The 12818-nt window shown below is 38.1% G+C and overlaps 1 protein-coding gene across 1 annotated transcript; it reads right to left on the bottom strand.

The window, feature by feature from the left end:
* Positions 1 to 5928: 5928 nt before the first annotated feature.
* Positions 5929 to 7768, bottom strand: LOC129653791 (putative olfactory receptor 10D4). The gene is made up of 2 exons (XM_055583478.1): positions 7375 to 7768; positions 5929 to 6485 (listed from the first exon to the last, which is right to left on the bottom strand). The coding sequence occupies exons 1-2, from the start codon at positions 7763 to 7765 to the stop codon at positions 5929 to 5931; spliced, it is 948 nt and encodes a 315-aa protein (XP_055439453.1). The 5' UTR covers positions 7766 to 7768.
* Positions 7769 to 12818: the final 5050 nt, after the last annotated feature.

Here is a 12818-nt window from a genome sequence, read left to right as displayed (position 1 = left end):
ATACTACAGGAAATCTTGTGTTGCAGAAGATATGAAATCCCAAAACAGCCCAGGTGGTGTAAGAGTGTAGATTGAGACTAAGTGGTGAATGAGTTGGAGAAAGAAAATTTTGATGTGGTCCCCTAAGAATTCTGGGAAACAGTTCCTTTCTAATTCGGCTGCATCTCGTTCAGGAATGTGCTCTTAGGAGACTCCGTGGACCGCAGAGCAATGGTTGAGGACTTTTCAGAGGTCTGAGTTTACCGTGTCCTCTGTCTTGTAATCATATTGTGTACTTGTGTAGTACTGAGACTGATGATGTATTTCTGCCCCAGACTGAGGTTGTTGATGACACATATATACACAGGGATGATCTAGTCTTATGTTCTAATGCCCACCAGTCTGGGTCTGAAGGGCATCAATATTGTTTCCACAGGTAAACTTATCCATTCCCATAATATCATAAACAGCCCTGTGTTCAATGGGGAAATTTAGGTCCAAGAACCTTGTGCTTTCTGTCTTGAAAAATGTTGTTTCTGTAATATGTCTATCCTGATGGTCCACTTTTCTTCTATATCCTTACAATAAATACCTCCTGTTATTTGGAGGACTGGTGTCCTCGTCTGTTGATTCATATCTAGTGTTTGCAGCTAGCTGAGATCAAGCAACTAGCTGAGCAAAAATAATTTGTATTTTTAAATTTGTTTTTAATTGAAGGATAATTGCCTTACAATGTTGTGTTGGTTTCTGCCATACAACAAAGTGAATCAGCCATAAGTGTACATATGTCCCCTCCATCTTCTACCTCCCTCCCACTCCCACCGTATCCCGCCCTCTAGGCTATCACATAGCACTGAGCTGAGCTCCCTGTTTTACACATGAAGAAGTTATTTTTTTATTTGTTGGGTAATTCAGCAAGGATTTCATGGCAAGAATAAAATGCCTTTTTTTCTGTCCCATCATCATCTCCCGTTTGCATTTTTTCCTCTACCCATACTCCCATTTCCCCAACCAGAAGGGTTGGTCCACAGTTATGAGGCAGCTCTATAGAGACACAGAATTAGTATTTCAGAGTTGGAAGGAAACTTCGATGTGACCTAGTTCAGTTTTGCTATCTTTTGCATTTCCTCTACTAAACAGCGGTTCTCCTTCCTAATAAGATAAGGTCTTAGTGTGGTTATCTTACCCCATGTGATTCCAGCTAACAGCCTTTGTCACATTCTCAACAAGATAGGATCATATATTTTATTCAGTTTGTTAGCGTGACATTTTAATATAAATGTCTCTTTGTATACATTTAAATATAAATTTTATATTAAAAAGAGAAAGGAAAGCTCTCCCTTATAGTAGGAAGCCAGTTGGTAATTATAGTAGGAATGATTAAATTAGAAAAACATTATTTGGCAACTACCATAATAATCCATTCTGACGGGAATCATCCATGGAGGTTACAACTATCAGTTTAAACTTTGAGGAGTAACAGGATATTTACATAATCACAAAGTACCCCTCTTCCCCACAAAGATCACAATTAATTCTGAAAGTAAAATTATAACTTTATTCTTGAGTAATCTGGCAGAAATGATTGGCATTGACCTCACTATTAAAGGGACAAATGTATAGTAAATACCTCCTGATGTGATATACTAGGAAGAACAAAATATTTCTGAGTTTGTCCTGCCCAAAATGCATAACCTGAATCTAATGAGGAGGAAATATCAGGCAAACTCAAATTAATGGATGCTCCACAAAATACTCAGAATTAAATCTTCAAAACTTTACTGTCCTAGAGTATAAAGCATGACTTCGGGAACATAGTAGATGAACAGAAACCAAACAGAAATGACTTTATGCAATGCATGATCCTGGACATTTTTTTTTTCTTTCTATAAACGATATTATTGGAATAATTACTAAAACCTAAAGTAAGGCTGCAGATCAGGTAATAGTATTGTATAAATGTTAACTTCTTAGTTTTGATAACTTTATTATAGTTTTATAAGGAGGTTCCTTATTTTCAGAAAAATGCACTCTAAGTAAAGAGTGTAAGGAAAAGGGGAATTATGTCTGCAACTTATCATGGCAACAACTTATTCTGATTTAGGAAAAAAATGTGTGTGTTTGGTGTATGTGTATAGGGAGAGAGAGAGGAAGAATTGTAATAAATATACTGATAACATTTTTGCAATCTGAATAAAGGGTATACATGAATTTTTTTGTACTACTTTTGTAACTCTTTTGGAAGTTTCAAATTATCTCTAAATTTATAAAGTCTGTTTGATGAAGCTTTAGGAATGTATCAAAAGAATGTAAAAGCTAGACATTATTTTTTCATATATATTTTTTATGTTTAAAAGCTTTTATATGTTTTGTGTCAGAAGCAGTAAAATTTCTGTATCAGAGGTGACCTCTTACAATAAAATACTGAATTATTTTTATATTTAGTGTTTTTATTGCTATGATGACTTGTCTGGAAATTAATGAAATTTCTGTAGCGTCAAGATCACCCATAAATTCCTCAGGTGGAATTTAAAAGTCTGTGCAACAGGAAAAGAACTGATCTGCAAACCAGAAGACCAGGATTCTATTTTTGGTTCTGCCATTAACTAAGGAAATTTCTGTATCCAGGCTCTTAGCCTGTGAACCTGCCCTTCAATGGAAGGTGAAGAATTTGGAAGTAAGTAGAAAGATATGAATAGTTAAAATTACATTTAAAAATGCACATTAGAGGAAAACTGTTAGGATAAAATACAAAGAAATTTTCTAAACCATTGTAACTTTTCAAATGTTAATTATTTTTTAGTATCATCATGTGTTTCTTTGTAGTGACAAGTAGTAAAATCCTTAAAACAAAAAAATGTGCATGTGTTTAAAGAACAGAAGAGTGAAGGCTGTAAAACATAAACCTATTTCAGCATCTGCCCATCAAAGTGAGAGATCAGGAAAGAAAATGTGGGTATTTATGTTTAGGGAAATGGAAAGCAATTAGTATAAATCCTTGGAGACTAGAGGAAGAATGAAATGAATGGGATGGGTATGAATGCAGCTGACAGCATCAATACAAGGCTAAAGAACGGAGGTGACTACAGTAGATGCCCATTATCCTGGGGTATATGTTCCAAGACCCCCAGTGGGTGCCTGGAACTGCTGCTGCTGCTGCTAAGTCGCTTCAGTTGTGTCCGACTCTGTGAGACCCCATAGACGGCAGCCCAGTAGGCTCCTCTGTCCCTGGGACTCTCCAGGCAAGAATACTGAAGTGGGTTGCCATTTCCTTCTCCAATGTATGAAAGTGAAAACTGAAAGTGAAGTCGCTCAGTCATTCTGGACTCTTAGCGACCCCATGGACTGCAGCCTACCAGGCTCCTCCGTCCATGGGATTTTCCAAGCAAGAGTACTGGAGTGGGGTGCCATTGCCTTCTCCAGCCTGGAACTGCAAACAGTATCAAACCTGAATCTGGTGGCTCAGAGAGTAAAGAATCTGCCTCCAATGCAGAAGACCCTGGTTTGATCCTTGGGTTGGGAAGATCCCCTGGAGAAGGAAATGACAATCCACTCCAGTGTTCTTGCCTGGGAAATCCTGTGGACAGAGGACCCTGGTGGGCTGCAGTCCACGGGGTCACAAAGAGTTGGACACAACTGAGTGACTAACACTTTATATATGTCTTTTCCTGTATATACAAACCTATGATAAAATTTAACTTATAAACTGGTCACAGTAAAAGATCAACAATAACTAATAATAAAATAATAAAATAGAACAATAATAATACGCTGTAACAAACATGTGGTCTCCCTCTCGCTCTTAAAATATTTACTGCACAATTTAATGACTTTTCCGTCCTAATTAAACACTTATCACACACTGTGGTCATAGCTTTTGTAGTTTGAGGTGTGGCAACAAAACTAGTACAAATTTCTTTTTCTTTCTTCACAGTGTCTTGGGTATCCGATTCATTATTAGTATTATAGATCACAGCAACCTCAGTACAGAACTGATTTTTTTCTTAAGTTGAGAACTTTAACTTTATCACTTAAAGGAAACACTTTATGGCTTCACTATGGCTTATCTGTATTGGCAACATCACTTCTCTTGAGCTTTGGGTCCTTACTGAGTAAAAGAAAGATTTCTTGAACATAAACACTGTATTCCTGGGACAGTGATTCATGTACGTGGCCAGACGGAGCTCGAGATTTCATCACACTACTCAGAAAGGCTGGCTGTTTAAAATTTAGGAATGATCTGTTTCTGGAATTTTTCATTTAATAGTTTCAGACCAAGGGTGACCTGTGGGTGACTGAAACCACAGAACTGAAACCACTGAAAAATGAAACTGCAGATAAGGGTGGAACTACTGTAATTTGCTCTCGGTTAAGAGAACGTTGAAAAAAACAACCTTGCTATAATGGAAGATACTGAGTTTTTGATGTTTATATGAAAGCAATGAGTGAAAATCCAACCATTGTTTACACTATATCCTTCAACACTTGATATATTTAATATTTCAATACAATTGTTGCTAACCTGGAAACAACTTCCATGTAATTAAGGTTACTTGGTTAATGTCCTCTGGATTTCTAGCCAGAAATGTCTAGTGACTCCGGAATTACTTTTCAGGTGAAATTACAGTATCTCACATTAGAGATTCCTTTACATCAAATTCAGAGCACTGGTGACTGGCATCTCCTGCCATGGGAGCCCATTTAATATTTTCTAACAGCTCACTCCACATTCATTGTGATGCTTACAGTTTCTACTTGGAGAACTTATTTTCAGTCATTTGATAGACAAGAATTGAAGGCCAGAGAAGGAAGAAAATAATAAATCCATTATGAAAAATACTACTTAACTTCTGAAATACAAATTTATTAATATCATTATTATTATTTGTTTTAGTGCATTATTTATTCTCTGGTTCTTACCAAAAGGACTTAAGGTGGCTTACAAGAAAAGTCATAAACATCTGGTAGGTAAAACATAAAAGGAAACAAACTAAAATCAGCAAAAGAAGAATGAGACTATGTTATAAAATTTAACACAGTTTCTATAATAAATTTACCTGTTTTTTCCCTTATCATTAGGGAACCTAGAGATTAGCAGAATCAAAATAAGTTATATATACCTTATTATTTTCAATGGAAAAGCAAGTTTATTGCTACCTGAATTTAAATGAAAATTCTAACCAGCTTGCTTTTTATAACAAACAAAGTAATCAATGTTGTTGTTTTAGAAAAACATGTAGTACCACATTTAAATTTGACTCTTTTTGTTTGTCTTACTATCTTTTTGTTTCTTTTTTTCTTTACAAAACTAAAGCTGATTTTTGTAGGGGCTAATGAGACAAGATTCAAGATAACAGCCTTCCAGTCATCTAATAAAACAAGAATATCTGGATCCCAAAGGAATGTGTACACAAGGAAAATATTAAAATCAAACCAGACTACACATGAGATAGATCTAACCCTTAAAATATTACTCAAGTGAGAGTTTTGGTGTTGAGTGGAAGTAAATTGGAGGTTATGCTCTACAGAAAGGATATTGAGTTCTGATACTCTGTATTAAGCTGGGCTTGCTTGAATTTTTTTTTCCATTCTCCCTTCCCTTTAGATATATACGGAAATACTTTTAACTGAGATTATGAGAAAGAAAATATGTTCTCTGAACTCTTTTAAAGATTTAACGAGGGAGGAAATGTTTGGGGAAGGTTGGCGGTTCTGGCAGGGAATCCAGGCAGCCCAAGAATAAGACTGATGTCAGTAGTTACTCTAGTAATTATATTTCATTATAAACACAGGAAAATATGAAAGCAGACATGGCTTTAAAACTTGGTGAGGTTAAGTGGTAGATCCATTCAGAGTACATTTGATTTCAACACGCCGTGGAAGCTGTGGAAGAGAATTAGTCCTGAGAAATGGAGACTCAAACCTTGTCAAGCAAAGCTTGAGCTTTTCTCAGTTTTTCTTAAGAGCAAAGCCTCTCTTGGGAAATGCATTCCTCAGAGCTGATTTAACATCCTGATTTCTCAGGCTGTAGATCAATGGGTTCAGCATGGGGGTTACATGATTATTCAATATCTGGATGATAGCACCAAGCAAGGCATTGGGATTGGGCTGTAGATAGATGATGATGACTGGCCCATAAGCACAGAGAATTGCAGTCATGTGTGCACTGCAGGTGGAGAATGCTCGCTGCCTGCCCTCTGCTGAGTGAATTTTTGATATGGCAATCCCAATGCGGGTGTAGGACACAAGAATGAGAAAAAAGCAAATGAGAGATAAAAGACCAACATTTGTAAAACCTACCCTCTGGGCTAGAGATGTATCCCCACAGGCTAGAGGTAAGATGGCAGGTATGTCACAGAAGTAATAGCTCACCTTGTTAGAGCCACAGTAGGACAGCTGGAAGGTGAGGGACGTTAGGATAATGGCATGGATACAGCCACCCATCCAGGTCCCTGTGGCCAAGATGGTGCAGACTCTGTGATTCATTATGACCACGTATCTCAGAGCTATTCAAATCAAAACCACTATGAGGTACCATTTCACACCAGTCAGAATGGCTGCGATCCAAAAGTCTACAAGTAATAAATGCTGGAGAGGGTGTGGAGAAAAGGGAACCCTCTTACACTGTTGGTGGGAATGCAAACTAGTACAGCCACTATGGAGAACAGTGTGGATATTCCTTAAAAAACTGGAAATAGAACTGCCTTATGATCCAGCAATCCCACTGCTGGGCATACACACTGAGGAAACCAGAAGGGAAAGAGACACGTGTACCCCAATGTTCATCGCAGCACTGTTTATAATAGCCAGGACATGGAAGCAACCTAGATGTCCATCAGCAGATGAATGGATAAGAAAGCAGTGGTACATATACACAATGGAGTATTATTCAGCCATTAAAAAGAATACATTTGAATCAGTTCTAATGAGGTGGATGAAACTGGAGCCTATTATACAGAGTGAAGTAAGCCAGAAAGAAAAACACCAATACAGTATACTAACACATATATATGGAATTTAGAAAGATGGTAACAATAACCCTGTGTACGAGACAGCAAAAGAGACACTGATGTATAGAACAGTCTTATGGACTCTGTGGGAGAGGGAGAGGGTGGGATGATTTGGGAGAATGGCATTGAAACATGTAAAATATCATGTATGAAATGAGTCGCCAGTCCAGGTTCGATGCACGATACTGGATGCTTGGGGCTGGTGCACTGGGACGACCCAGAGGGATGGAATGGGGAGGGAGGAGGGAGGAGGGTTCAGGATGGGGAACACATGTATACCTGTGGCGGATTAATTTTGATATTTGGCAAATCTAATACAGTTATGTAAAGTTTAAAAATAAAATAAAATTAAAAAAAAAAAAAAAAAAAAAAAAAAAAGAAAAGCAAAAAGCATATGGCAAGCATATGGCAACAAAGCGGTCATAGGCCATCACCGTGTATAGGAAACCCTCAGTACATCCCAGGAAGTGGTAGAAGAAGAGCTGGGTAGCACAACCCTGAAAAGAGATACCTTGACTCAGCCCTGAAAGGTATGACAGCATCTTGGGAGCAGTTGTTGATGAGAAACCCAGGTCAAACACGGAGAGGTTCGCCAAGAAAAAGTACATGGGTGTATGAAGCCGAGAGGAAGAGATGATAGCCGAAAGGATGAGCATGTTTCCCAAGACAGTGCACAAATACAATGATGAGAACAGGGAAAAAAGCACAGTCTCTAGGCCCTCTGTCTCAGGGATTCCCAGCAGGATGTATTCAGTCACCACTGTGTGATTTCTCATGTTTATGGAAGGATCAAATCTTGGGCGTCTGTCAAAAGAAATCTGTAGTTAAAGTGAATATGTATGTGAATATGTATGTGAATGTGTTTAAGACAATGAAATGGAAAAGGAGCAAATAATCTCAATGTAAACAGACTAGTGCTTCCCTTTAGAATTGCCTTGATTGGCCTGCTTCTCTCCATGCTGGGTCTCTCTTTGCAGTGCAGTTTCTACAAGAAATCCTTACATGACAACTCTCCTATCTTCCACGCTTCATATACACTGTTAAATTGTATTAATTTTGAATGCTGCTTTGTGATTCTAAAAGGACAAATTTAAAGATGCAAGAAAGTCCTATCCAAGTTTTCTATATTCACCTGAGACAACTAGGTTCCTTTAAATGTCCAAAATCATTTATGATCATATAAGTCACATATGGGCTTCCCTGGAGGCTCAGATGTTAAAGAATCTGCCTGTAATGCAGGTTTGATCCCTGGGTCAGGAAGATCCTCTGGAGAAGGGAATAGCTACCCATTCCTGTATTCCTGCCTGGAGAATTACATGGGTAGAGGAGCCTGGTGGTCTACAGTCCATGGGGTCATGAAGAGTCAAACAGGACTGAACAACTAACACTTTCACTTTTAGGGGCTTCCCAGGTGACACTAGTAAAGAACACACCTGCCAACGCAGGAGACAGAGGAGACCTGGTTTTGATTCCTGGGTTGGGAAGATCTCCTGGAGGAGGACATGTGAACCCACTCCAGTATGCTTTCCTAGAGAATCCTATGGACAGAGGAACCTGGTGGGCTACCGTCCGGAGGGTCTCAAGAGTCGGACACGACTGAGGTGATTAGCATGCACGCCACACATACAAAAGACAGACTCTTTCCCACATTATCTCCCTGGCTATGAGGGTCAACAATGAGAAACCAGCCAAAAGAGGGGTCTTTAACAGCCCTTAAAGAACAGAAAATTACTTTAACAGGACGCATATGCTCTGGATTTTAGCACACATCAGTAACCAATAGCCTCCATTTCAGTCTCCAAAACCTGTAATAGTCTAACCAGATCCAGGCTAAAAAGCATTCTACTTTTATGGCAGTAGAAGACACAGGGGTAGGTATAGTAGAGACTCCTTTCCAATTTCCATCTTTTGAACATTTCTCATATTTTTTTCAACTTGTTTTAACTGTCAGCACAGTAAGCTCTTTAAATCATACATTAGCCCATGAATTCTACTGCCTAAGACCCTAGCTAGCTCTAGCTCTATCTTTATTATTTTATTTTGATGGTCATGACAGGAGGGTGAGAGCCAAAATTTTTTTAAATGAAGGAGAAATCTGGGCACTTACAAGGCAAACAGAACATAAATGACTGGTGCTATTGAATTGAATGTTACTTTGTTTTCCTTCCCTGGAAGAAGGAAGTAACCCTGTCCTGCGAAATTCCGATCAACTTGCAGTCTGTTGGTAGATCTTCAGAATTCTCTTTTTCAATCACTTTCAAATAGAATGTCAAAATCTGAGTGTGCTTTTCACTTTTATAGTAATTTCTCTCTGATCTAGGAACTGCAATAATTCCCAAATACGGGAGATAGTAAGTAGCCTTGGTCTTCCTTTGGGTATTAATCCCCCAAGTCAGGGTCCTTATTAAGCAAGGGAGAAATTAACTGCTTGATATAATTAGACCTTACCAATGAAACCTAGAGAGAAAGAGAGAGGAGGAAACTGATTAAAGAGGGAATCTTTTATGGTTTCCTTATAAAATATACTTCAGTGAATGATCATTTAAAACATCATTTGGCACATATATCACATTTATAGATATATTTACTGCTTTTTCATGTGTATGTGTTGTTTTAATCAATCAATTATTTTACTATTTGTGGTAATAGGATTGATTTATTGCAAGCAACAGTAACTGGGTTAGCTCAGAAAATTAAAGAAATTGTTGAAAAAAACTAGGCTCATGGGAGGCTAGGAATTAGGGCAGCTCCTCAGCAGTAAGAACTTGTGGTGCATCCTCTGGGCTCTGCCAACAGGTGATTCAGCCTCAGCTGCCCATTACTTCTGGGAGCCTCAGATTCAAATCTGATTTTCTTGGCTGAATCTCATGCCCACCTCTGTGGCCAGGGTACAGGGTACAGTGGAACAGAAATGGGCAGTCCTCCAAAGGGTAGGGAAAATAAAGGCCTAAGCTAGGAGAAAAGGGAGGAAGACACATGCCAAGAAGTGGAAAAGAATTTTGAGCTATAATTTGAAGTATGCGTTTTTTTTTTTTTCTTTTTCTCTATTCTTACTTTTTTAAAAAATTTTATTTTATTTTTAAACTTTACAATATAGTATCAGTTTTTCCAAATATCAAAATGAATCCACCACAGGTATACATGTGTTCCCCATCCTGAACCCTCCTCCCCTTCTCCCTCCCCATACCCTCCCTCTGGGTCGTCCCAGTGCACCAGCCGCAAGCATCCAGTATCGTGCATCGAACCTGGACTGGCAACTCGTTTCATACATGATATTTTACATGTTTCAATGCCATTCTCCCAAATCTCCCCACCCTCTCCCTCTCCCACAGAGTCCATAAGACTGATCTATACATCGGTGTCTCTTTTGCTGTCTCGTACACAGGGTTATTGTTACCATCTTTCTAAATTCCATATATATGCGTTAGTATACTGTATTGGTGTTTTGCTTTCTGGCTTACTTCACTCTGTATAATAGGTTCCAGTTTCATCCACCTCATTAGAACTGATTCAAATGTATTCTTTCTAATGGCTGAGTAATACTCCATTGTGTATATGTACCACAGCTTTCTTATCCATTCATCTGCTGATGGGCATCTGGGTTGCTTCCATGTCCTGGCTATTATAAACAGTGCTGCGATGAACATTGAGGTATACGTGTCTCTTTCCCTTCTGGTTTCTTCAGTGTGTATGCCCAGCAGTGGGATTGCTGGATCATAAGGCAGTTCTATTTCCAGTTTTTTAAGGAATCTCCACACTGTTGTCCATAGTGGCTGTACTAGTTTGCATTCCCACCAACAGTGCAAGAGGGTGTTTTATTATACTTGGCACTTAGGTAGTTACGTTATTCTAAGTACATCTGGAATTTCTACTTAAAAAGTAAACAATATTTTTATTGCACATCTAACTGATGCTAAAAGGATGTTAAAGTTAATGATTCTACCATGCTATTTATCTCTGATTATCTTTAATACTCTGAAGCATGGTGATCGACTTGAAAAAACTTTACAGGCTGTCCAAATAAAAAAGATGGTAACAATGCCTTTGACTAGGAAGTAAACACCATTAAATTGACCTTGATGTGTAACGGTGTATTCAGGGTTAGGATTAGAGTCAGGAGAGGGCTTCCCTAGTGGCTCAGATGGTAAAGAAACTGCCTACAATGCAGGAGACCTGGATTCAATCCCTGGGTCGGGAAGATCTGGAGAAGGGCATGGCTACCCACTCCAGTACTCTTGTCTGGAGAATTCAATGGACAGAGGAGTGTCATGCAGACTAGAGTCATGGGGTTGCAAAGAGCCGGACTTGATTGAGTGACTTTCACTTCACTAGAGTGAGGAAGGCTAGGAAGGAAAAATAAATAAAAAGTGGAAAAGGCATTGAATAACTGGAGGGGAAAAAATAAGTATAAAAAGGAGGGGTGCTTGGAGGGTTTAAAGCAGGAATAAGAGATAATATGGGAACATTCTCATATATCAGAGATGATGAAAGGAAAAAAAGCTGAACTAAGATGTTTTGGTGTGTTTATATAAAAGGTCAAATATATATTTTAAGAATTTCAGCAAAATTGCTATATTGATTATAGCGTCATGATGATTTGAGATGGAATCCTTATCCTATCCACAAAAAAACCTGTAATTTACAGAAACTTATGCAACATCCCTAAGACTTGTTTTACCTCTGCAATGTGATCTAGCACTTTCTGTAGATAAACTAGGTAATACTTGTGAAGAAATTGCATTACACGGTGTCTGGTAATGAGTTAGGACACAGATGATAACTCCAGGAAGACCCCCTGAAGCCTATGTTATGCTGGATTTCTGACTTTTCTCTGCCTACACCAGACTGAGGTATTCAACAGTTTAACAGTGATTTGAGTGGGTTCAAGAGTAGATGAAGTTATAAGAAAAAGGAGTGAACAGAAAACTAAAAAAATCCCAGGGTATGTGAGAATCAGATAAGGAGGCTTCTTTTTATTTATTTTTGAAAAGTTTTTATTTTATATTGGAGTATAGCTGATTAACAGTGCTGTGATAGTTTCAGGTGAACAGCAAAGGGACTCAGCCCTACATATACATGTTTTCATTCTCCTCCAAACTTTTGTCCCATTCAGGCTACCATGTAACATTGAGCAGAGTTCCCTGTGCTATACAGTAGATTATCCATTTTAAATATAACAATGTGTACATGTCCTTCCCAAAGCAGCTTCATTTTTAAATGGTGGAAAAGCAATATAAAGCATAACATTTACCATCTTAACCATTTTAAGTATACAGTTCAGTAGTATTATATATATTCCTTCTACAGTGCAACCAAACTTCAGAACTTTTTCATCTTGCAAAAGGAAACTATATATATTAAACAACAATCTATCTTCCTCTTTCCCAGCCCCTGGGAATCACCTTCCTACCTTCTTATCTGTCATCTAACTACTCTAAACACCCAGTATAGCTGGAATCCTACAGTATCTGTCTTTTTGTAGCTGCTTATTTCACCTAACATAATCTCCTCAAGCTTCATCATTCTAGTAACATCCAACTGTGTCATCCCACTTTTTAAAGTGGGAATAATATTCCATGTATGTATATATCACATTTTGACTATTCATTTATCGTTAATGAACATGAATAGCTTTCACCTCCTACCTGTCTATTGTGAATAATGCTGCTTTGAACATGATATAAACATGAATATTTAGGACCATTTTGGATCTATACTCAAAAGTATAATTGGTGAATCATAGGGTAATGTTATTTTAAAATTTATATTGAGGAACCTCCACACTGTTTTCCATAGTGGCTGTACCATTTTATAGTTTCCACCAACAGC

The sequence above is a fragment of the Bubalus kerabau genome, chromosome 5 (assembly GCF_029407905.1).
Source record: "Bubalus kerabau isolate K-KA32 ecotype Philippines breed swamp buffalo chromosome 5, PCC_UOA_SB_1v2, whole genome shotgun sequence".
Taxonomy (NCBI): Eukaryota; Metazoa; Chordata; class Mammalia; order Artiodactyla; family Bovidae; genus Bubalus; species Bubalus kerabau.
This window is presented reverse-complemented; position numbering and strand designations above follow the sequence as displayed.

Coding starts and splice junctions, on each gene's coding strand:
- LOC129653791 (XM_055583478.1), bottom strand. CDS start 7,765: ATGAGAAATCACACAGTGGTGACTGAATACATCCTGCTGGGAATCCCT. Junction 6,486..7,374: donor ATGCTTGCCATATGCTTTTT/GCTTTTCTTTTT, acceptor TGATTTGAATAG/CTCTGAGATACGTGGTCATA.